This window comes from Ascidia mentula, chromosome 1, assembly GCF_947561715.1.
Source record: "Ascidia mentula chromosome 1, kaAscMent1.1, whole genome shotgun sequence".
In the NCBI taxonomy this organism is placed as follows: domain Eukaryota; kingdom Metazoa; phylum Chordata; class Ascidiacea; order Phlebobranchia; family Ascidiidae; genus Ascidia; species Ascidia mentula.
The window spans coordinates 27,567,937-27,593,788 of NC_138566.1; the positions used below are offsets into that span (position 1 = coordinate 27,567,937).

At 38.2% G+C, this 25,852-nt stretch overlaps 3 protein-coding genes across 3 annotated transcripts in view; all 3 read left to right on the forward strand.

Moving 5' to 3' along the window:
* LOC145901976 (uncharacterized) overlaps positions 1-25,852 on the forward strand; it is a 42,990-nt gene that overhangs the window by 12,541 nt on the left and 4,597 nt on the right. The window lies entirely within an intron of this gene.
* Positions 3,341-7,643, forward strand: LOC145914228 (uncharacterized). Its single transcript, XM_083002024.1, has 11 exons — positions 3,341-3,485; positions 3,548-3,707; positions 3,775-3,845; positions 3,906-4,009; positions 4,066-4,189; positions 5,504-5,602; positions 6,023-6,256; positions 6,562-6,699; positions 7,060-7,171; positions 7,332-7,381; positions 7,468-7,643. The coding sequence occupies exons 1-11, from the start codon at positions 3,341-3,343 to the stop codon at positions 7,641-7,643; spliced, it is 1,413 nt and encodes a 470-aa protein (XP_082858150.1).
* LOC145914236 (uncharacterized) lies at positions 18,608-20,223 on the forward strand. The gene is made up of 5 exons (XM_083002036.1): positions 18,608-19,097; positions 19,200-19,319; positions 19,638-19,752; positions 19,832-19,881; positions 20,051-20,223. The coding sequence occupies exons 1-5, from the start codon at positions 18,920-18,922 to the stop codon at positions 20,221-20,223; spliced, it is 636 nt and encodes a 211-aa protein (XP_082858162.1). The 5' UTR covers positions 18,608-18,919.

Sequence of the window (25,852 nt, forward strand, 5' to 3'; positions counted from 1 at the left end):
TGGTATGTTGAGGGTTAGTGGTATGTTGATGGTTAGTGGTATGTTGAAGGGTTAGTGGTATGTTGAGGGTTAGTGGTATGTTGAGGGTTAGTAGTATGTTGAGGGTTAGTGGTATGTTGAAGGGTTAGTGGTATGTTGAGGGTTAGTGGTATGTTGATGGTTAGTAGTATGTTGAGGGTTAGTATTATGTTGAGGGTTAGTGGTATGTTGAAGGGTTAGTGGTATGTTGAGGGTTAGTGGTATGTTGATGGTTAGTAGTATGTTGATGGTTAGTGGTATGTTGAGGGTTAGTAGTATGTTGATGGTTAGTAGTATGTTGAAGGGTTAGTGGTATGTTGAGGGTTAGTGGTATGTTAAGGGTTAGTAGTATGTTGAGGGTTAGTGGTATGTTGAAGGGTTAGTGGTATGTTGAGGGTTAGTGGTATGTTGATGGTTAGTAGTATGTTGAGGGTTAGTAGTATGTTGAGGGTTAGTGGTATGTTAAGGGTTAGTAGTATGTTGAGGGTTAGTGGTATGTTGAAGGGTTAGTGGTATGTTGAGGGTTAGTAGTATGTTAAGGGTTAGTAGTATGTTGAGGGTTAGTGGTATGTTGAGGGTTAGTGGTATGTTGAGGGTTGGTGGTATGTTAAGGGTTAGTAGTATGTTAAGGGTTAGTAGTATGTTGAGGGTTAGTGGTATGTTGAAGGTTAGTAGTATGTTAAGGGTTAGTAGTATGTTGAGGGTTAGTGGTATGTTGAGGGTTAGTGGTATGTTGAGGGTTAGTGGTATGTTAAGGGTTAGTAGTATGTTGAGGGTTAGTGGTATGTTAAGGGTTAGTGGTATGTTGAGGGTTGGTGGTATGTTAAGGGTTAGTAGTATGTTGAGGGTTAGTAGTATGTTGAGGGTTAGTGGTATGTTGAAGGTTAGTAGTATGTTAAGGGTTAGTAGTATGTTGAGGGTTAGTGGTATGTTGAGGGTTAGTGGTATGTTGAGGGTTAGTGGTATGTTAAGGGTTAGTAGTATGTTGAGGGTTAGTGGTATGTTAAGGGTTAGTAGTATGTTGAGGGTTAGTAGTATGTTGAGGGTTAGTAGTATGTTGAGGGTTAGTGGTATGTTGAAGGTTAGTAGTATGTTAAGGGTTAGTAGTATGTTGAGGGTTAGTGGTATGTTTAGGGTTAGTGGTATGTTGAGGGTTAGTGGTATGTTAAGGGTTAGTAGTATGTTAAGGGTTAGTAGTATGTTGAGGGTTAGTAGTATGTTAAGGGTTAGTAGTATGTTGAGGGTTAGTGGTATGTTTAGGGTTAGTAGTATGTTGAGGGTTAGTGGTATGTTAAGGGTTAGTAGTATGTTGAGGGTTAGTAGTATGTTGAGGGTTAGTGGTATGTTGAAGGTTAGTAGTATGTTAAGGGTTAGTAGTATGTTGAGGGTTAGTGGTATGTTTAGGGTTAGTGGTATGTTGAGGGTTAGTGGTATGCTGAGGGTTAGTAGTATGTTGAGGGTTAGTAGTATGTTGAGGGTTAAGGCTGATGCCCACTGCCGTCGTAAGCGCGTCGTAAGGGCCTTACGATACGACGGTTGCGACCGTCGGAGCAGTTGTATGCCCACTGCGTCGGAGCGCCGTCGGAGAAGCAATCGGCGGCGCCGCTTACGACGAAAGAAGTCGATCTAACGACGCTACGATAGAGTAGGATTGGGTTCTACTCCATCGTGCGTCGTAAGCGCGTCGTAGCGAAACCGGTTTATTGTCGATAAGAAAAACTAATGTCAGAAAGCTTTTTTGCATGTTTGCTTTGATTTTTAATGACTACTAAAGCACAGGTAACTTTGCCAAATCATTAGACTTCAGAATGTCATTGACCTACGAATGGCAATGTAAACTCATGTGTGAAAAACTGTTTTTAATCCAACAGCAGCTGGTATGTTGTTATTCTATTTTTGATGAAAATTCGCCGAGGTAATTAACTTTTTAGGATTTCTCAGCAATATACCAACAACTACATAATTTTCAGAGATTTTTGGGTTGATGACATTTTTTTGGAGCGTGACATACAGTCGGAATACAAACTTGTGGATAAATTGCTAACACGGAATGACCCAGAAAAGTTTCGGCAATATTCGAGGTTAAATCCACAGCAGTTTAATGACATACTGAAACAACTTCACACAACCATAGAAAAACAGCAAACAAATTTTCGCAATCCAATTACTCCAAAACAACGTTTGATACTTACCTTGAGGTAAGTACATAAAGTCAGCAGTTGTATTAAGTCATTATTGCCACAGGTATATGAAGTGTGGATACATTTATGCAGATATTTGGCAACAGGAGCATCTCAAAGACAGCTATCTTACTCATTTAGAGTTGGTCATTCCACAGTTAGCAAAATTCTGCGAGAAACTTGTTCAGCCATTTGGGATGTGCTTGGACCTCAATATCTTAAACAACCATCAATAAATGACTGGTTAAAAATTGCAGAGGATTTTGAAAATAATTGGAATTTTCCAAATTGCATTGGGGCAATAGATGGGAAGCACATTCGTATTAAATGTCCACCAAACAGTGGTTCTGAGTTTTTCAATTATAAAGGGTACTTTTCTATTATCCTTTTAGCAGTATGTGATGCAAATTACAAATTTGTGCTGGTGGATATTGGCGACTCTGGTCGCCATAGTGATGGTGGTGTGTTTTTAAACTCTGTAATGGGTTCAAGATTTGAAAAAGGTTTGCTTGGTATCCCTTCCCCAAAACATCTGCGGAAATCAAAATTTGTTGCTCCTTATGTTTTAGTAGGGGATGATGCATTTCCACTCAAAAAATACATAATGAAGCCATATCCTGGAAAGTACCTTCCAAGTGATAAGAATATCTTTAACTACAGGTTAAGTAGAGCACGACGAGTTGTTGAAAATGCTTTTGGCATTCTTGCTGTCCGATGGCAGATATTTTACAACATGATAAACTGTGACCCTGAACTTGCTGAGCTGATTGTTCAAGCATGTGTTGTGCTGCATAACTTTTTGCAATCTTCTTCGAATCCCAGTGAAACTGGTGATCATTGTGTTAGTGGAGCTGGAGATTATATTGCTGGGTCTTGGAGGCAGACTATACCCAACTCGGTCAACATAAATAGGGTCTCAAATGTTGGTTCAAATTATTATGGTAATGAAGCACGGTTTGTTAGAGATGAGTTGTGTAAGTACTTCAATACTGATGGTGCCGTTCCTTGGCAATGGACAATTGGGCAACATTCGTGAAGTGTGTGCTTCCTTGTTTTTGGCAATTAATATTTTGTGTTTATGTATGTACTAATGCATAGTTTACAATGCAACATGTTTCTTTTCTCTATGTAGAGTTATCACGATGGACGAAGAACAGTTTAATAGAAAATTAATTGAGGTAATTTCAAATCTGCAAATATTGTATAATCAATTTCATCCAGAAAAGAAAGACAAGAACAAAACTGAAAGTGCATGGAAAGAGGTTGCTGCTAGTATGAATGCAACTGGTGAGACTTGTAAACCTATGTTGATAATTGAACATAATGCATATTTTTTTGGTTGTGAATAGTACAACAATGCCAAACAAGGTGGAGTAATTTACGAAGTACATATGCAAGAAAGCATAAGAAAGGTAGAGAAGTTGCAAGTGGGTCTGCAGTTCAACCACCAGAAACATGGCCTTACTTTAGTCAACTGGCATTTCTGGATACCTATATCAAACACAGAAAGTAAGTTAATATCACAACACTGGCACATTGTGTGTACATTTAATATTTACTGCAAATTTTATATCAGGACGAAGGGTAATTTTTTTGCATCAGAAGTAGAAGACCTGGATGAATCTTCATCATTTACAGAAACTACAGGTAAATTGTGTGTATTGTTGGAAAAATCTTGATACATACACTAAAAACCACTTTTTTTAGATTTTGATGAATCACAAACTCCTAGTGTGTGTGGCTCAACTACTAGTGAACCCAATTATGAAAGTGCAAAGCGGCGCATAAAATCATCACATGACGATGTAAAAGTATGTTACTTGTGTGTAACATGTTATTTACATTCACAGTTAAATTTCAATTTCAGAAAGAAATATTAAATGTTCTGCACAAGTCAAATCAGAGAATTGAAAATATGACAGAACCAACAAGAGACAGATTTGACACATTTGGGGCTTTTGTTGCTGCCGAATTGCGCAGCAAAACACCTGGTAGTGTCAATGCATACATGCAACACATTACACAGGTTTTGTATGGAGAATACGAAGTGCAATTTTGTGTGGATTAGGGGTATTTCACCCAGGTTTTTGTATATTTAACAGTACTGTGTTTTTGCGTTCTTCATTCTATTCATATTTCAAGTTCTGTTCTTACTGTTACTGCCATACCATCAAATATGTCATTTCCAAATACCTCCAGTGTACTATGCGTATTTAGTGTGAACAAAGTATTACTGTGATAAATGTGGCATGGTCCAATTTTTTACCTGCAGTTGTTATTTTCATTATGTATGGTATATTTCTTTCAATAAAAACAAATAATCTTACTTTTGCAGCAGATGGGTGTTTGGGGAAAACATTTTAGATTTTTAATTATGAAGAGAATTTATTAGCAAGTCACAATGGCATGCTATTAACAGTGTGAAAACATATATGGTTGCGTGCGTCGTAAAGCACAGTCGTGGCAGTGTGCATTGGCCGTCGTGGCGTCGTATCGGAGTCGTTTCGAGAAATCGTGCGCGGAGCGGGGATTTCCCGATCGTTGTCGTATCGTAACGCAGTGGGAATCAGCCTTTAGTGGTATGTTGAGGGTTAGTAGTATGTTGAGGGTTAGTGGTATGTTGAAGGTTAGTAGTATGTTGAGGGTTAGTGGTATGTTGAAGGTTAGTGGTATGTTGAGGGTTAGTAGTATGTTGAGGGTTAGTGGTATGTTGAGGGTTAGTGGTATGCTGAGGGTTAGTAGTATGTTGAGGGTTAGTAGTATGTTGAGGGTTAGTGGTATGTTGAAGGTTAGTAGTATGTTGAGGGTTAGTGGTATGTTGAAGGTTAGTGGTATGTTGAGGGTTAGTAGTATGTTGAGGGTTAGTAGTATGTTGAGGGTTAGTGGTATGTTGAAGGTTAGTAGTATGTTGAGGGTTAGTGGTATGCTGAAGGTTAGTAGTATGTTGAGGGTTAGTGGTAAGTTGAATTTAATGAAAGGAATGACGTGTTTGCTTGTTTGTTTAGCATTGGATTAAAATAATGTTATCTAAAATTAGCTTCCTGTTATATTTAAAGGATAGGCTGTTGCCTAATATTGATCTTTAACCGCACTTTTTATAAACAATCCATGAATGAGGATTTAGTTGATTTTAACTTTCACTTGTCTGAACTTGGCGCAAAAAGTTTCTTATTTCCAAGCAGAGATCATGAAGTTCAAAGTAGTTTTAGGCTTACTGTTGTTTCCTTGTTGTTTCGCACAAACTTGGCACGAATTCGATGAAGTAAAGCATTATTTAATCGGACCCCAAATTAATTCATACACAGAAGCTGAAACAGCATGCAATGGAAAGGGAGGAGGGCTCGCCGAAGTAAAATCTACAGCTATATTTAACTATCTGGTGGAAAAGATTGGAACAGTATCAGGTGAGTGAAATTTGGATCGCACATTACCAGAAGATTGTCCCGAAGATTCTAGTTTAATTATTATGTCAAAAACAACAGAACAACAACAACCAGTGGCATCGCAAATTGTTTGTAGTTTTTTTGCTTCAGAAACAAATGATAAATATTTATTTAAGTCAATGGGGTTAAGTATGTGCGGCTTGGCAATATTTTGGTTCATTTACATTGAAAGATTTAAGCATAAAGTTTAGACTTTATGCGTAGGCCTGTTATAATAGTACCAAAAAATATTCAGTTTAGTAACTAGCAAAAATGCAAAAGTTAAATATGAGTACAAAAATATGTTTGCCAACTGTGGCAAACTTTGGGGTCGGTAACTTTGGGGCAGCATCAGGACATAAAACAAGTCATATCAAGTAAATACTGTTTCTCCCTTGCTAGCACCAACATATTCGTTCTACATCGGAGCACAAAGAGCTGCAGGAACAAACATCTATAAGTGGACGGATGGAAAAGATGTTGTCAATGGACAGTGGGAAGCAACAGAACCGGATACAACAGGATCCAAGTATTGTGTGATAATGGGTTCATTGACTTCACCTGATTCAACATACAAGTGGAGAAGTACGGAATGCAATGTTGCTTCGAGATATATTTGTCAACGTATCGTAAAAGGTAAGCGGAGTGCTAAGCATTGAAAATTATTTTGAGTCTTTACAAACAACGGTGATTTATAAATTAGAAACAGATTATGCGGTGACATGAAAGTATAATTGTATATGCGCGACGTTCCTAGCTTGTGCGTTTCCGAGAAAAAATGCGTTTCCGAACAAATATTCGTACAAACATGTCAACAGCAGATAACACAAATGACATCCAAGAAACCTCACATAATTCTGTGTTTGTAATACATCAACTTGTTTCTGTTTTCAAACTGGTTCGATACGAAAAGACTGACATGATTTTAAATCCCCCCCTAGCTACCACTGTGTCGACGACCTCCACAACCACCACGAAATCCAAGATCTCTTTAGCAAGTTCATCCGAAACCACAACTTTAAAGACATCAAATTCGGGAACCATAAGCAACACCACGGATTATATTTCAACAACGGAAAGTTAGTGAAAATTTACACATCAGTGTACAGTTACATTGTGTTAGTCGAACACAAAACACTAAACAAGGCTATGAGTTTTACGTATTTAATTAAAATCACTCCGTTCTTCCCAATCAAATAAACTCAAGACAGACACAAGACGCCTGACTGCCGATGTAAAAGGTTTTAGGATTATGTATTCCTGTTTTCGGCATAAGGTTTGTTAGCTTCAATGCAACAAAAATATGTCAAAGGAGAATGTTTATGTTGAAAAAACAATTGAAAGCCGTTGGTTGAAAAAGAAGCCAGATCATTAACTTTAGCTTGCGTTAATAATTGCTTTCCACTGCACTTACACAACCAATACATTGTAAGATGCAGGTTCGAATCCACCACCCGATAATTCAACCGTGGTCGGAGTCACAGTTGGAGTTTCCATTCCAGTTCTAATATTACTTGCAGGAATAACTTTTGTGATGTGGAGAAGGAAGAGGTGAAAGTATGATTTAATACTAATATCGAATCAGTAAAGTTTGTGTAACTGTCCGTAAGAAACGGTAACTTAATAGATTTTCCTTGAGACATTTTATTGCAACAATCTACAGTATTTGATATGTTTTTGCACAAAATAAACAAAGTTTTGATGTAAACAGATCTAACGAACCGAGGAATTTCATTGAAGTGAGAACCGGAAATGATGTTGGTGAGAATATGATTTCTATCTTTATTTCTGTTCGGGGAGATCCCGCAACGTTGTTCAGACATTCACGTATTTTCTTCCTCAAGCAGAAGAAGCCAATGGTGACCCCGATGAACCGACTTACGCAACCGCTAAACCACGACAGAATAGAAACCAACCCGACTCTGTGGCGCCACCACACGACGAAGTTTACAGCCGCGTGGGAGAGGAACGACGTGAGGATGATGATTACGATACTCTGCACTGCTCTGGATCAAGACGATAGAAACGTGCTTTTGCTTATTTAAGAAACAAAATGTCGCTGCCGATTAAATACCGCTTTACAGTGATGTCGCCAGTTTCATTTTATGCATACTGAAAGAATTTTTTTCTTGTTGTGATTTAAACATTCTGGTCCAATCTATCCACGCAACTCTGAAAAAATATGAAACGTTTGTTGTGAATAAAGAGTTGACCTTGACTTAACCGCGGACCAAACCCAAACTCTGCAATGTATCAGCGGGGCGCGATATTCTTGTTCTCTTTACTGTTTATTGTGTTGTTAAAACATTGTGTTATTTTATTCAGATTATCTTTTAACTAAACTACAACTGCATTCGGAGGGGTCGTTACTGCAAATTTGTAAAAAAGGCTGCGGCCGGTTGATTTTGTTGGGCTGGGCAAGCCTTAAATTGCTTACCCTCGTTGCGAGTTTTGTTGATAGTAGACTTGTTTGCTGGGAAAAAAGATGTTTTTGTTTTCCAAACTTAACATTGTGTAAGTTTATGTGTCAACAATCAAAACAGTAAAACCAACATGTAAATGGGGAAAGTAACGGGAAAGTATTTTCGATGTTTCGTTTACATGAGGAACGTCGCATGTTCTTCTACCTTTGCATTTAAACGTGAATGCAATTAAATATCCGATATTAAATAAATGAAACATAAAGCTTAACAAACAATTCATTGCACTGTAATTGTGTCTTCCATACGACCAAAATATTTGTAAATTGTATTACTTGCAGCAACAGCGTTTGTAATCATGTCTAATGAAAGTATAAAAGTATTTGTTTGTTTTTATTAATGTCAAATTCGTGACAATCGTTATTCTGATTGATTTGTTCAACAAACGAATGCATGACAAGACACCAACCATGGAAATAATGAACAATTCCTCATTATTTCCTGTGGATTTTCGCTACCACTCATTTCGCATGAAATAGACAATGCGCCTATTTTAAGGTATGGGAAGGGGTTCTCAGTCGTGTTATTGTTGCATTTCATGACAAAGTTTCACAAGAAACTACGCGTAAACATTTTGTGATCTTTTATAAACATGAATCGCCACCACCACTTCCCTCCCCTTAAATACACAATGGTTATCTACGTCATAGATACATAGTCAGATTGTTGTCACGTAGCCACGTTTCGAAAGCCGAGTCAACGGAAGGTTGCGTACAGCGGCAAAATGTCTGATGTAAATTAATAAAAGAAAACCAAGGGCCACCATATACATGTACATTCGTTTGTGTATCATCTATGACGTCACATATACTCTGTTGTCCTCGTGTGACTTTTCCATCATAAAATGCTGCAACTTTAAATCATTTCCACACAAAATTTCTCAAAAACTCGATCGTCAATTTGCAAAATCCGTTCGGTTTCAACGAAACTTTAATCAGGAATCATTCGTGGGCGGTCGGTAAACACGGTCGAACCCCCACCAACTCCATAACATTTGATACAAAACGCCATCACGTCAGTTTCTTATGTCTAATTTTAGACATTTTGATGCGGTGGTCGCTGACACACTTTTCTATGACAGGAATGATTACAGATAATCCATAGAAGAATTATTATTTTATTGAATAATCTTGTTGATCCTAACGATGTGTCACAGTGGACGTTTAGGGGGGTGACAGACTCCAAGTTAAGAAACCCCTGGTTGACCTTGAGTAAAGTAGTGATGACGTATGTAATTTCCATAACCTTTCTGTGACCATGATAGAGAGGTGATGCACTATGAAAGACAATACGAAGCTGATTGGGAATTTCCAGCGAAGCTATTTCTAAAGTTTCAACTCGGTACAGACAGAATATGTGGAGCGTGCTTGTGTAAAAGGTACAAGTTTCTTATAAATTAGGGTTGAATTTGTTTAAAACTTGAAACGTGATTTCAAGTGAGGAAACTTCAGTGCCCGGAAAACCAACATGAAGTTGTTGTTGTTGTTGATGTGTTTTCTGTCCCTCTCACAAAGTTGGCAACGGTTGGGGGACAAGGAATACCTTATTGGAGCAAAAGTTGATCTTTTTAACGAAGCCGAAGCACTTTGTGGTGCACAGAATGCGCATCTGGCCAAAGTCAACACAATACACGTTTATAATTTCCTGGTGGTTGTGATTGGAGCATTGTCAGGTTCGTCAACCTTAGAGTTATTTTAAAACTTGAAGCAAATCGATTTGTGGCGTTAAACTTTACGGAGTATTAAAATCTTAAGACAAAAAATCGTCTTACTTTAATCATAATTGTGGAGCTGTAGACAGATGGCCACTGATTCGACTTACTGGGTCTCATCAGTGTAACTTGGTGGGATGTTGTCTCTCTAATCATAAAATTTGCTTTGTACACTTTGTATTACTTTCTCGGTCTAAATCACGTTTTACGACGAGATAATTTTCCACTTCATAGAGTTCCCATATTCGTTGTACATCGGAATCACCCGCATCCCTGGAACAAACCTCTTCCAATGGTCGGATGGAACAAGAGTGGAAAGTTCGAACTGGGCGAGGGGAAGTCCCAACAACGTAGGAGGGAACAAGGATTGCGTCACAATGGGATCACTCGATAAACTCACAAACCCTCCGTTCTACTGGGTGACGGTCCCATGTACTTATCCTTCCAGATATATTTGCGAGAGAAGTTTCCCAAGTATGTGCTTAAAACAGGGTAGAGTTTTACATATCAACGGGGGTGCGGCGAGTACAAAATGCTAACTTTAGAAGATCGTTTGCACGCTATATTATACAGGTTATAACATCTTTCATGTTAACAAGTGTTTTAGCCGGCGATGTAAGTAATTGCCGATCGAAAAAAATTGACGAAACGTGGTTTTAAATAAATGCCTTTGCGACGAACTCAGTGGGAATTTTCTTTACACAAACGATAACGTTATTTCGCTTGTGTTGCGTAATTATAGATCGCAATTTCGAGGCATACGAAACTGCGCGTTAAGCGCCTTTACACGTATAATTAGAGAAATGTGCCTTCATTTTACTATGGTTTGAACCGAAGGAAGCCGAAAAACGCGATGGGATTGTGTGGATAAATTTAGGAAAAAGGCCGGGTTTGCGCGGCACCTCTGCACCCCCTGTACTCTACGCCAATGGATTAAAAGTTACACTATAGGGTTGCTCGAAAAGTTGTTCATTAAGCTACAAGATTACTGATATCACAAATTGATTAGGGTAAGTGTCTGCTGGGCAAAGTTATAGCGCTTCAATACGACTGCGCACAAAGTAATTCAGAACCGGATTATTTGTTGATCTCGCTTTGACACTGGAAGGCATGTGAAGAAATGTTGCCGTGAAATATATTTATGTTTTAGACAATGACCAGACAACCATAATCAACCGAAGACGGACAAGCAACAAAACAAGCAGATTGACAACCGAAGTAATTGAAAGCCTCAAACAGAAACAAACCAGTCAGAAGATGTACAACAAGGAATATCTGATTGGACCTCAAGTTGATTTGCATTCCGAAGCTGAAACAGTTTGCAAAGCACAGAATGCACATCTGGTCAAAGTCAATACAATACATGTTCACAATTTTCTGGTGGTTGCAATCGGAGACTTGTCAGGTGCGTCAACTTTAGTGCGATTTTATCACATAAATCGTATCGATTTGTGGCGTTAAACTATACGGAACATCAAAATCGTACGGCAAAATAATTGTCTTACATTAATCATAAAATTTGCTTTGTAGACTTTGTATTACTATCTCGGTCTAAATCACGTCTTACGTCGAGATAATTTTCCACTTCATAGAGTTCCCATATTCGTTGTACATTGGAATCACCCGCATCCCTGGAACAAACCTCTTCCAATGGTCGGATGGAACAAGAGTGGGAAGTTCGAATTTCTAATTGTGTTCAGGAAATCTGTTACAGTTTCACCTCCACCAATGGAAGATTATGAAGGTTGTTCCAGGCTTACGAGAGCAGTCGATCTGATGAAAATAAGTGTCTAGTAGTGATTAACAGCGCACCAGGTTTGAGCAATGGCAAGAAAGCTAGGAAACACCAGTAGGTTTTCTGTGCAGGCGAGTCTGGATATAGAACTCCCACGTGTAATGAACACAGAACCTCATCCGTCCAACGATGTCTTGTGTGTTACTAAATTAGTTGACTGGATTGGTTGGTATGTTGAGGGTTAGTGGTATGTTGAATAAAAGGAATGACATATTTGCTTGTTTGATAATTTATCGTTGGATTAACATGATGAAATCTAAACTTAGTTTCCTGTTAAATTTTAAGATTGAGCTGTTGCCTAATACTGATTTTTGACTGCTTTTCTTTATAAGCAATCCATAAATGACAATTAAGTAAGCAATCCATAAAAACTTTCACTTGCATAAACTGATTAACCAAACTTGGCGTGAAACAAAAGGTTTTTGCATCCAATCAGAGATCATGAAGTTTAGAGTTGTAGTTTGTTTACTGTTGTTTCCTTGTGGTTTCGCACAAACTTGGTACAAGTTGGACGACCATAGATACTATTTGATCGGACCTCAAGTGAACTCATACACAGAAGCTGAAACAGAATGCAATAGACAGGGAGGAGGTCTCGCCGAAGTAAAATCTACAGCTATATTTAACTATCTGGTGGGAAAGATTGGAGAAGTAACAGGTGAGTGAGGTTTCAATCCAACATTACGACAACTGCGTTGACTAAGTTTGCCATCCAGTCCCCATTTTGGATACTGTTTCTTTCTTGCAAGCTTCACCATATTCGTTCTACATCGGAGCAAAACGAGATGCAGGAACAAGCAACTATAAGTGGACGTGGGGTTCAAATGTTGTCAATGGACAGTGGGCAACAGGGGAACCGATCGCAACAGGAGAAAAGTATTATGTGATAATGGATTCAACTTCACTTGATTCAACATACAAGTGGAGAAGTACGGAATGCAATGTTGCTTCGAGATATATTTGTCAACGAAAACCGAATGGTAACTCGCAGTATATTCCATATAAACGACACAGAAAATAAATGTTGAAATTCTGTCTTCTTTGTACCTTTTAGCTGCTACAACAACGACCACAATTGTAAAAAACACCAAAAGTACAACTTTAACCAGCACAGGTAAATCAACATTAACCAGTGTGAACACAACCACGGGTGCCCAACCAACCACTTCGCCAGGTTAAATTATTTGTCAGAAAGAAAAGTTTCACAGTCAGTCTTACGGCCGACAAGGACTTTTTTATATGAACCGTTATATCATAACCCCTAAGTTGTTTCTCAATAACAATGTGTTTGTTTTCATTAATACATATTTTACCTACTTCCAGGCATCGTCATCATCGCTAAAAAAGCAACGCAGTTTAAACAAAAATAAGGAAAAATACACGGAGTGTTTTAATACTGACGATGCCAATAAAGTCAAAGATATATTTCAGCGATAACAAAACCTTGTTAACGGCAAAAGACACTGGGTTATAAGCTTAATATAAACAGTAACAACTTTTACACACTCTCCAAATGCACATGTTTAAAAAACAATTACTTGCTTAACGTTTTTGGTTTGTTTATCTTTTGTGAAACACGAATATCTTTTGTAGCAACTTCAACAAACAACAACAGTTCGTCGGCTGTTACCGGGGCAGTGATCGGAATAATCATGTTCATAATCATCTGTGTTGTTGTTGCCTTCCTATGGTGGAAAAAACACAACAGGTGAATAAACGTTCGTGATTTAATTTAAACGTGAATTTGGAGCGTTTAAAACGATCTGTGCATTTAAACTTGTTTACAGAAGCAACCAAGAAACCAGTGACGAGCAGACAGATGACAAACAAGTTGATGGTGAGGAAGCAAATATTATAAAATATTCCTTAGACGGTTAATTTCCTTCTGTTCCAAACTGAGATACTTTGTGGGATAATTGTATCTAGGGTTCCTCAACTTTCAGTTCAACAACAATATAGAAATACATTGGATTCATTCTCATACGATTTACAACCTATGTTGTTCAAGCAGAAGAAGCCAATGGTGACCCCGATGAACCGACTTACGCAACCGCTAAACCACGAAAGAATAGAAACGAAACCGACTCTGTGGCGCCTTCACACGACGAAATTTACAGCCGCGTGGGAGAGGAACGACGTGGGGATGATGATTACAATACTCTGCACTGCTCTGCATCTCGAAGATAGAAACGTGATCAGATGTAACATTTCCAATACATTCATGGTTATTGTAAGTTAGTTTGATTCAACAAGAAGCTTTCCTCTGCTCAGAATCCTCACCACATGAAGCAGACATCACAACCACGATACATGGAAATACAATGCGAAATATTTTCTGATGAACGATCAACGAGTTTACTGCAGACCCACATGCTTTTATTGTATGTGTTTGTTAAGTTTAAATAATGTCGTATTCAAATAATCTGATACTCCAGATGATTTGGACACTATTATTTTTGTGACCAGCCAAACCAAACTAAATAACATGAAAGCCAGTAAACAACATCAGTCTGGTTCCATAGAGATCATCACTAAGCCAACAGATGTGTGGGGACATGAGTGGTTGTGAAAATAAACTCCCACGTTTAACAAACATTGATCCACATCCGTGTATTGTGTGGTTGTGTCTGATGGGGAGGTTGGTAACAAGATGATAAACAAGATTTGGACTTTACGATGCAGGAGACAGCAGTTATGAAGAGACAGGCAGTGAAGTAATGCAGTCTAAACTTACGTTGCCTGGGAACGAAACAAAGCACAGGTTTTCAACAATAATTCTTATTCATGCAACGTTTATTTTCACACCTATTCATCCCGAGGTCATGAAGTTCGCAGTTGTTTTTAGTTTACTTTTGCTTCCTTCTTGTTTCGCACAAACTTGGCACGAATTCGACGAAGTGAAGCATTATTTAATCGGACCTCAAGTTAACTCATATACAGAAGCGGAAACTGCATGCAATACACATAACGCACATCAAGCCAGTGTTAAAACAACAAATATATTCAACTTTCTAGTGGGAAAGATAGGAACAGTAACAGGTGAGAGAGGGACAACAATCACATGTGTGTGAATCTACATTTTCAATTTTTGGGGTAATTTTCATTCAAGCGTACCAAACTTCAAAACACCTTCTACCTCTTACTGACGTACTAATAGCCAAAGGTCGTGAGTTCAAACCTCACCAGGAGCTTGATTTTCAAATCTTGCTCCGACTTGTGAGGAAAAAGTGGCTGATCCAGCTGGGCTGCAATGACTGGACTGCCAAGCCTGCAAACCTTATGATCTCACTGACGTATATTAAATAACAAAGTTGAGATAATAAAATTTTGATTGAATGCAGAGAGGAAGCCTTTAACCACGAAAATATCACTACTGATTACAAAGTTAGAGCAGAAATTTAATGATGTTTTTCTGATAATGTTTATTACGTTTTACTGTACGTTTTACAAGCCTCCCCATACTCGTTCTACATTGGAGCAAAACGAGTTCTAGGAACAAGCAACTATAAGTGGACGTCAGGTTCATCAGATAATGTTAAGAAATGACAGTGGGCAGGAGCGGAAGGGGAACCGATGGCAACAGAAGAAAAGTATTGTGTGATAATGGGTTCATTAACTTCACTTGATTCAACATACAAGTGGAGAAGTATAGAGTGTGATGTTACTTCGGGATATATTTGTTAATGGAAATCGGAAAGTAATCAATTTTTCATAGCAAAACAGGCAAGTTTTGCGTTTGCAAACACCTTTGTAGTGGGTTTCGCTGTATAAACAGTTGCGATGTGGGGCGCAACCTTTAACGTGGCAATGACTGAGTATTAAATACAATATGCAAATGCGACAAATTATATTGTGACATAACGACTTTTGTGAATTTCATTAAAAATCATGTTGGTTTATTCAAGACTTGCTTGAGATATTCATTCTCAAATCATGGTGATCAACAATGCAGCTACATGTGTTTATGGGATGGGCCATAACATCCTTGGTCGACAGTAAGATGAAAATTAATCCTACAGAAAAGACGATTAGGTTTCTATGGTGGGCGGTTACGAATCAACGCAGAATGTGACGTAGTAAACAACAGTATTGGGCGCGAGACGGGGAAAGCGCAGCAAAAAGCACGTTGGTGTGCCCGTAAAACGCAAACACCACTGGCAGCTAAAAATAAAGGGAACAAAATGTCGTTAACCCGTTCCTATTACTAGTCACAAGTACAACCAAAAGCACCACTATCACACCTACAACAACACCAGGAGTCAAACCAACATCATTATCACCAACTACACACGTTACCCGAACCACACAGAGGAACGCTGGAATCACAACAAACGTCACCACCCATTATGTCAGGACCAATAGTTCAACCAAATCAGGTGAAATAGTACAGACAGTTCAAACACTACTTATCAATAACATGTAAATGACATAACTTATATGTACAACTTTTTTGCCATATAACAATATACAAGACGGTTGTCGGATCAACCAGCAGAAAATAAACATATAATATCCATTCCTCAATGCGTACAAGTTTTTTTTGAACGGTTTTGGTTCCATAACTTTTATCAGTCTCGCATAAGTGTCCGAACGATTTTTATTTTCAGTCACTTCTCCAACAACAGTTGATGAAAATCCACCATCAAACGTCACAGATTCTTCATCTATCGTTGGTGCAGTTGTTGGGGTTGTGATCGTCATCATCTTATTGTTCCTCGCCTATGGATTGATTTTATGGAGGAAACGCAGGTAAAGTTATCAGTATGACGTAACAATGGCTTACATGTTGTTGGCGCCATCACTTCTAGTTTGTAATGGAATGATTTCGTGTATTTGTTAATTCTTCGTTAAATTTTGTAAATAGATTTAACACAAAAACGTTCCTACATGGAATCAAAATAAATGCATTTACACCGGAACGCAATTTTTTACTCCTCCCGAAGAAGTCTTAATTTTTTATTACAAATGCATTACCCCAACGTGTGTGCACTTCACCCGTTAACATAAATGCAAACTTTATTACAAAATATTCAGGACCCAACACTGTTATGTTTTGTTTCCAAGCACAAGAAACCTCAACCCCAACTCCAACCCAAGCAGAACCGATCTACGCAACCGCAAAACCACGAAAGAAGAAAAACCAACCAAAAGCAGGAACCTCATCCAGGGTTGAATCTACCAACGAAGCGGTTTACGACCAAGTTAATAATAATGAGAATTGTGACACGTACGACCACCTCCAACACACAAGCTTACATGCACAAACTAATAACACGGAAGCACGTGGGTACAACGATGACGTAGATACATCACGTGACTGCAATGATGCGGAACAAACTTATGCGATTGTTGGGAAAGGAAACGAATAAGAAGTAATAATGGGACAATTATGTCACGCCTTAAGTGGTTTTATGTTGTTTCTTCTGTATTTTCATTTCACATTCCTATGAATGACGTCACAATCTATGTGAGGATGACGTCACAAATTCATTCAGCATCTTTTACCGCTTTGGGTTTATGTTTATAATTAGACATTTATTTATTGCTTTTCTGTGATGTTTATGGTTTGATACATGTGTTCAAAAATATATTACTGTGTTTAATACTAATGTAAAAACATATTTACTTTATTGTGCGTGTGCATGCCTTCGTTCCTAAAGACAGAAGCAATGACGTCAGTTTGCTTTTCCATGTTACAAACAACAAGCATTCAGCTGTGTACTTGCAGGCAAAGCTGTTGGTACCTTGATGTTTTACAAAGTAATCAACAGCGTGGAGTTAGTGTTGCTGGTGTTATATGATGCAAACGACAACGACATTGGTGACCGCACGTTTATACACAAATCTTCGTCAACGTATCCCATTCCCAGTTTCCTCTGGTTAAGAAAGATGTATTCCAATTATTTACGTTGCGAAGCTTTGAAGAAATTCTTGATTGATTTTAAAATTGCACTGACACAGCAAAACTCAGGAACACAAGCACGAAGTTGTCCCAGAATATAAAGCAAAGTAATCAGCTCATATCTGTACAAGGAAGATGTGAGGATGTGGGTTTCCTTCTTCCAGATATAACACAGTACAACGTGGGTGATGACGTATAGGAACATCACGTGACTGCAATGTTGGTACAGAACAAACTTATCCTCACGTTGGAGAAACATCAAAAGTAAATTGTGGTGTTGCTGGAACCTTTTAAAAATATCGCTTCATCGTTTCGATGTGAAGTATTTCCCGGTATATAATTTTGGCGTGTTTGTATTCCCAAGATAGAACTCCCACACACCGAATAATATCCGTACACATAACCATGCAAGCTGGTATGTATAATATGCGGTTGAAGAGTTATATCTTAGCTTAGTAGAAATATATAATAGTTAGAATCAGATTGTGAACGGATGGAGAAACAGGGTGAAGTTTTTTACGTTAAAAGGCAAGTTTTGTTAAGAGGCAGGGGATCAACCTGGGAGAAACACGATATTCGCTTTGAGGCGATTATGAGATTCCGTTATGCATTAGTCGACTGTGTCAACAATGAGGATATACCAGATACCTCGGGGTCCGGTAACTTTTCAGTGCAATGTTGTTTCATGCGAGACTTTTTGTTTAATTCCGGAAAAGGAAAATATCGCCTCTGATAAAGATGATGATTAAAATAACGTGAAGGATTTTTTGAAACGACGAACCGATTAAACCATGACCATGTATTTCATCAACTACATATGCTCAAAGTATTCACATGCTTCACATTAACTGTGTTTAGGTTTGCAATTGATGTTAGAGAGTTATTACAATGCTTGTGATTGCGTTGTGTTTGCTTGGCTTTCCTGGCATTCTGGCACAAACTTGGTACAAGTTGGATAACTACCGGGAATATTTGATCGGACCTCAAGTTAATTCATACACAGAAGCTAAAACAGCATGTAGTGCACACAATGCTGCATTGGTAGCCAGTGTGAAAACAACAGCTATCTTTAACTTCCTTGTGGGAAAGATTGGAAATATTACGGGTATTTACAATGCTTGTCACCAAAAGCAAAAATTAATTGTAGTTGATTGTTGGTTATTTTGCAACCCAAAAAACGTTCAAGAATAGTTATTGCAGTTCGTCTTTTTAAAATATGCCCTTGAATTTGGTTTGAGTATCAACTTTCAACAGAGCAGATTGTTTGCTTGTGTGATGAAAGTTACGCTGAGCAGCTGTAAATCTTCCTTGTTTCTAAATTATATTTTTTTCTATTCTTCTTCTTCTTCGTTGAGTTCCACCAAACTCGTTCTACATCGGAGCAACACGAGCTGCAGGAACAAACAACTTCATGTGGACGTATGACAAAAACAATGTCAATGGACAGTGGGCAGGAGGGGAACCGATCGCAACAGGAGCAAAGTATTGTGTGATAATGGGTTCATTAACTTCACTTGATTCAACATACAAGTGGAGAAGTACTGAATGCAATGTTGCTTCGGGATATACTTGTCAACGAATACCAGAAGGTAAGTTATATTTTTAAGAAGTATCTCGTTTCTCATGGAGTAACTGGAAGTATATTTAATACAAATTTCATTTCGAAATCCTGCCTCCTTCGTGCTTTTTAGCTGCTACAACAACGACCACTTCTGTCAAAAACACCAAAAGTACAACTTTAACCAGCTCAAGTAGATCAACATCAACCAGTGACAACACAGCCACTAGTGCCCAACCAATCACTTTACCGGGTTAAATTATTAAGTTTACTTTTGACTACTTTTATATGAACCTTTATATCATAACCCTAAGTTGTTTCTCAATAACAATGTGTTCGTTTTCACTGATATATATTTCGCCTACTAGGCATCGTCATCATCGATAAAAAAGCAACGCAGTTTAAACAAAAATAAGTAAAAATATACAGACTTTTTAATACTGACGATGCCAACAAAGTCAAAGATATATTTCAGCGATAACAAAAAGAATCAGGGTTTTAAGCTCAATATAAACAACAACTTATTTTAAAACACAAATCACTGACGTACCTTCTTTGTTGCATTTTGCAGCAGCTTTAACAAACAACAACAGTTCGTCGGCTGTTACCGGGGCAGTGATCGGAATAATCATGTTCATAATCATCTGTGTTGTTGTTGCCTTCCTATGGTGGAAAAAACACAACAGGTGAATAAACGTTCGTGATTTAATTTAAACGTGAATTTGGAGCGTTTAAAACTATCTGTGCATTTAAACTTGTTTGCAGAAGCAACCAAGAAACCAGTGACGAGCAGACAGATGAGAAACAAGTTGATGGTATGGAAGCAAATATTATAAAATATTCCTTAGAGTTATTGTCCTTCTGTTTCATACTGAGATACTTTGTGGGATAATTGTATCTAGGGTTCCTCAACTTTCAACTCGACAACAATATAGAAATACATTGGATTCATTCTCATACGATTTACAACCTATGTTTTTCAAGCAGAAGAAGCCAATGGTGACCCCGATGAACCGACTTACGCGACCGCTAAACCACGAAAGAATAGAAACCAACCCGACACTGTAGCGCCACCACACGACGAAGTTTTCGTGGGAGAGGAACGACGTGGGGATGATGATTACGATACTCTGCACTGCTCTGGATCTGGACGATAGAAACGTGACCAGATGTAACATTTTTAATACATTCATGGTTATTGTAAGTTAGTTTGATTCAACAAGAAGCTTTCCTCTGCTCAGAATCCTCACCACTTGAAGCAGACATCACAACCACGATACATAGAAATACAATGCGAAATATTTTCTAATTAACGATCTAAGAGTTTACTGCAAACCCACATGCTTTTTATTGTATGGGTTTTATTGTATGTGTTTGTTAAGTTTAAACAATGTCGTATTCAAATTATCTGATACCCCTGATGATTTAGACACTATTTTTTTTATTGTGTATTAGCTGCAGACAGATGGCCACTGTTTCGACCTAAAAGGTCTCATCAGTGTAGCTGGTGTGACTATCAGACGACTTTGCTGACCAAACGGCCAAGCAAAGACTTCCACTTTGTGATTTTTAAGACCAACCAAACAAAACTGAATAACATGAAAGCCAGAAAACAACAGTCTGGTTCTATAGAAATCGTCATTAAGCCAGCAGATGTGTGGGAACGTGAGTCGTTGTGAAAATAAACTCCCACGTTTAACAAACATTGATCCACATCCGTGTATTGTGTGGTTTTGTCTGATGGGAGGGTTGGTAACACGATGATAAACAAGGTTTAGTCTTTACGATGCAGGAGACAGAAGTTATGAAGAGACAGACAGTGAAGTAATACATTCTGAACTTACGTTGTCAGGGTGCGAACCAAAAGTTTTTCTTCAGTTTTTTTTGTAACGTTTATTTTCACACCTATTCAGACCGAGGTCATGGAGTTCGTAGTCGTTCTAAGTTTACTTTTGTTTCCTTCTTGTTTCGCACAAACTTGGCACAAATATAGTGAATACCACGCGTATTTGATGGGGTCTAAAGTTAATTCACGCACAGTAGCTGAAACAGCATGCAATTCACACAGTGCATATCTCGCCGATGTTCCGTGCTTCTAAATAGTAGTTTTTGTATTCTTCTACTTGTTCGAGGTTCACCATATTCGTTCCACATCCACAAACGGTAAACCAAATTTCAATAAAAAAAACACCTAAACTACGTTGAAGAGATTGTTTTTGATGTTAGGAATGTCTGAACAAGGCCGCATTACTGTGATATACATTAAATGAATCATAGCCTACGAACATTTGGAAGTGCCCTCACTTAGTTTTACCACGTTTTTTCCAGTTTAATTTTGCAAAGATATGTGTACAATGCAAGAAAACTACTTTTTGCAACTAAATTCCGAGGGTGGTACCGACAGCATGATATAGTAATTGCTATATTTTGTATAAGTGCATGAAGATAAAGTTTCACGTTAAAGGTTACTGCGCTGTGACATATAATTGGCAAAACAGGGATAATTATACCCGGTTATCGACTATGGCTTTAAGCATGGAATTATGCTTGAACTGTTACCTTTCCAAAGATAATACAGGGATATATCCCTCACTTACCCTAGCAGTCATATCTTGGTCATATAAGAATGGATGCCATGTTATCCCTGGCAAGGGATATTTTCTTTGACTGGTTAGCAGCATAAGAAAAACTATAAAATTGTTCTTTTGTCAACAAAAAAATCATTTGGATTGAATGCAAAGTGGAAGTATTTTAACCACGAAAACATAACTTTTTTAAAAAACGAACTTAAATGTGAAAGATATTCAAACTGCAATGTTATAATATTTGTGGTGTTACGTTTTAAGAAAAGCAGATTTTTTTAGCGTTTCTTTCTTTCGCAAGCTCCCCCATATTCGTTCTACATCGGAGCAAAACGAGCTGCAGGAACAAACAACTATAAGTGGAAGGATGGATCAAATATTGTCAATGGACAGTGGGCAACAGGGGAACCGATCGCAACAGGATCCAAGTATTGTGTGATAATGGGTTCATTAACTTCACTTGATTCAACATACAAGTGGAGAAGTACGGAATGCAATGTAACATCGAGATATATTTGTCAACGAATACCTGCAGGTAAATCTCATAAAACGAACAGTTTGCTAAATTTATGTCGAAAACAAACACGAATCCCTCCTTAACTAGATCAGATTTTGTATTTGTACTGTTTTCACTGTACGAACAATTCTGCTACAAACGCAAACATCATTATTATTATTGTTGTTACATTTTCATACAGAATGAAATATATCTGTAGTCCAACAATCGTTCGTTGATTCCGCTACAAACGCAAAAACGGAATCATCGAACGAGTGTTGGGCTACATATATATATAAATCATTTTGTATTAAAATGTAACAACAATAGTAATAATCGGTCTATTCCGTATGTTTAAGCTTCATCAATTTCTACATCGCCATCAACCACTCATTTTCCCACCACAACCAGTTCCACACAAACCACCATCACAATGGAACCAACCACCAGCGAATCTGAACCAACCACTTTTACTACCACTCCCATATGCGAGCTAATCGCATTTTAAGTCAAATATTTCCATCACATTTAAACTTGATTCTTTGTATAAGCTGCAGACAGATGGCCACTGTTTCGACCTAGACCTTTTAGGTTTGTCATTGAATGATTTCGTGTATTTGTCAATTCTTCGTTAGAATAAATTTTATAAATAGATTTGATATAGAAACGTTCCTATATGGAAACAAAATAAATTCATTTACACCAGAACGCAATCACATTTTCCGCCCGGAAAAGTCTTAATATTTTATTACATAATATTCTGGACCCAACACTGTTATATTTTGTTTCCAAGCACAAGAAACCTCCCCAACCCCAACCCAAGCAGAACCGATCTACGCAACCGCAAAACCACGAAAGAAGAAAAACCAACCAAAAGCAGGAACCTCATCCAGGGATGAATCCACCAACGAAGCGGTTTACGACCAAGTTAATAATAATGAGGATTGTGACACGTACGACCACCTCCACCACACAAGCTTACATGCACAAACTTATAACACGGAAGCACGTGGGTACAACGATGACGTAGATACATCACGTGATTGCAATGATGCGGAACAAACTTATGCGATTGTTCGGAAAGGAAACGAATAAGTGACAATATCCATCTTACTCGATGTCATATATTCGAAATAACCATTTGGAAGAGAGATATTCTCTTCATGCTTGATTGTGACGTCACAACTCTATTTTATTACTTTTCCCGCTGAGATCGTTTTTAACGCATTGTTTATTGCTCAACATCTGATTGTATTACATTGTGTATAAATGTTTTACAATGAACCAACACACTTACATATAATAAGGAATATAAGCTCACTGTATTGTGGTATTTGCATGTTGTGCCTTGAATATATCGGTTGGCATGAGAATGCATCTGTGACTTTCCCACTTAAGGCCGCATCTCTCAATTAAATCCCAAAAATTGAGTTTTAGAAGTCATTTGTTATTGTGCACCTGGTTACAGTTTCTCTTGTTTGCCAAAAACAATTGCCGGGTCTGATGACTCATGAAGGGGGTCTACTATTGCTGAACAGAAAAAAAATTGATTGCAGCTGCATTAAGACAGCACATTGGGGGGTTTTGCAAAGGCTAACTGCTAAATTGTCAGTCCTAGGGGGTGTACAAACAGCCCCGGTGGGGCCCCAAGACAATTACAAGACATCTAATTCTTCATGAATTGTGTAGAGGAGGGTTGGTGGCTTCACTTAATCGCAAATGGAGGTAACTTTCTCTGATTCATTTTTTCACAAAACAAACCTACACTTTTTTCTGCTTTTTTGACCAAAATAATGGCCAACAGAGGGTCAAAATGCCCCCGGGGGAGCAGTTTAAGTAGTTATTTTGATTATAAATTTGGCCACAATTCCTTGCCAAGGGTCCGCACTAACAGAAAATCACAAATTGAACATACTTTCTCTGATTCATTTTTTCACAAAATCAACCTCAATATTTGGGTAGTTTTTCAGCTACATGTACAACAGCACCCTCTACCAATTTACTGCCTGACTAATAGCCCTGAAAAACAAACTAAAACTGCCCCAAACACGCTGAAAATCGCCCTGGCAACAGCCTGTTCATCTGCGCTCATTCAACCAAAACACTGGCGCCCATGCATGACCCATTGCATTGTTACACACAATTTTACTCTGTTACGCAGGAGTTCGAGAAGGGCAATTCCCAACCGGGAAAGTCTTTTCCATAGAAATACAGAGATGCGGCCTTCAATATAGGCCATTTTCCCAGAATCTCAAATTCCCTATTAAATACAAAACACAGGACCTTCATTGGTTACCATGTGAAGTTTTATGCCTGGTTGACCAGCGGGCCCAGAGTTTCGGCTGTTTTTGTGACACCACCTACAGTGCTGTATATGGCCCAGTCAACAGCCTTAGAGCAAGTGTGTGTTCTGGGTGGAAAGATGTGCTTTCAAAACAGAAAGTCATTCATATACATGCACAACAATATCCTAGAACTTGCAAGGCACCACTCACATGCAGGTACTCATGCCTAATTAAAGTAATTAAATGGTAATTAGCCAAAATCCAAAGGCTAGTCAGGTACATGCATATGGTAAAAAATCATACGTGTCTCAAAAACATGAAAACAAGATGAAAGTGATGCAATTAAGTGGCCTGAAAGCACAAGCCAAGTGTGTATTTAATAAAAGTTAATAGCACAGCAACACTAGAAATTATTTACAGACAAGCTAGTGAAATACAGACCTACAATGTGATGATGAATTGCATCAGTCCTGATGGTCCGAGTGTCTCAGTTTTTCAGTATGAAGCAACATTTGAATGGCAGCGACTGCCCTCTGTGGCAATAAATATAGTGATTAATTTACAAAATAATGTCATTTCATTGGTTATGAACATGCAAAATGTTAATTACAGTTAATTCGGGACTTTGACAAGCATGGATTACTGACAAAACACCACGGTAGGTGAGAAAGCATATGTACACAATGCCTTGATGGAAGAGGTACATATCACACAAAGTTTCACACAAATTAAACGCGCAATGTGTTGCGGAATGGTAATGCAAGGAATACATGCCTGCCATGCAATTTTTTTCGCCTGTTAATAGTCCGCGCCCCAAGAATCAACCATAGGATTTATGTGCAAAAATCAGAAAAAAATTGTTTTGTGCCCACTAGGTGGCAATGAGTGACTGGAGCAGCTTCCAAAGCAGTTTGTGTTCTTCAAAATACATAAGTCTACACACTTTAGGAAAAATTAGACCTATATTGTGCCATTTTAGAAATCTCATTTTTTCCTTAAGGCCGCATCTCTCAATTAAATCCCAAAAATTGAGTTTTAGAAGTCATTTGTTATTGTGCACCTGGTTACAGTTTCTCTTGTTTGCCAAAAACAATTGCCGGGTCTGATGACTCATGAAGGGGGTCTACTATTGCTGAACAGAAAAAAAATTGATTGCAGCTGCATTAAGACAGCACATTGGGGGGTTTTGCAAAGGCTAACTGCTAAATTGTCAGTCCTAGGGGGTGTACAAACAGCCCCGGTGGGGCCCCAAGACAATTACAAGACATCTAATTCTTCATGAATTGTGTAGAGGAGGGTTGGTGGCTTCACTTAATCGCAAATGGAGGTAACTTTCTCTGATTCATTTTTTCACAAAACAAACCTACACTTTTTTCTGCTTTTTTGACCAAAATAATGGCCAACAGAGGGTCAAAATGCCCCC

What these genes read in the sequence shown, in the direction of transcription:
- LOC145914236 (XM_083002036.1), top strand. Translation starts at nt 18,920, where the DNA reads ATGTGGACGTATGACAAAAACAATGTCAATGGACAGTGGGCAGGAGGG. An exon ending in TTGTCAACGAATACCAGAAG is followed by an intron (nt 19,098 to 19,199) that starts GTAAGTTATATT and finishes CGTGCTTTTTAG; the next exon opens with CTGCTACAACAACGACCACT. An exon ending in AGATGAGAAACAAGTTGATG is followed by an intron (nt 19,882 to 20,050) that starts GTATGGAAGCAA and finishes ATGTTTTTCAAG; the next exon opens with CAGAAGAAGCCAATGGTGAC.
- LOC145914228 (XM_083002024.1), top strand. Translation starts at nt 3,341, where the DNA reads ATGGACGAAGAACAGTTTAATAGAAAATTAATTGAGGTAATTTCAAAT. An exon ending in TTATATTTCAACAACGGAAA is followed by an intron (nt 6,700 to 7,059) that starts GTTAGTGAAAAT and finishes TGTAAGATGCAG; the next exon opens with GTTCGAATCCACCACCCGAT. An exon ending in GTGATGTGGAGAAGGAAGAG is followed by an intron (nt 7,172 to 7,331) that starts GTGAAAGTATGA and finishes TGATGTAAACAG; the next exon opens with ATCTAACGAACCGAGGAATT.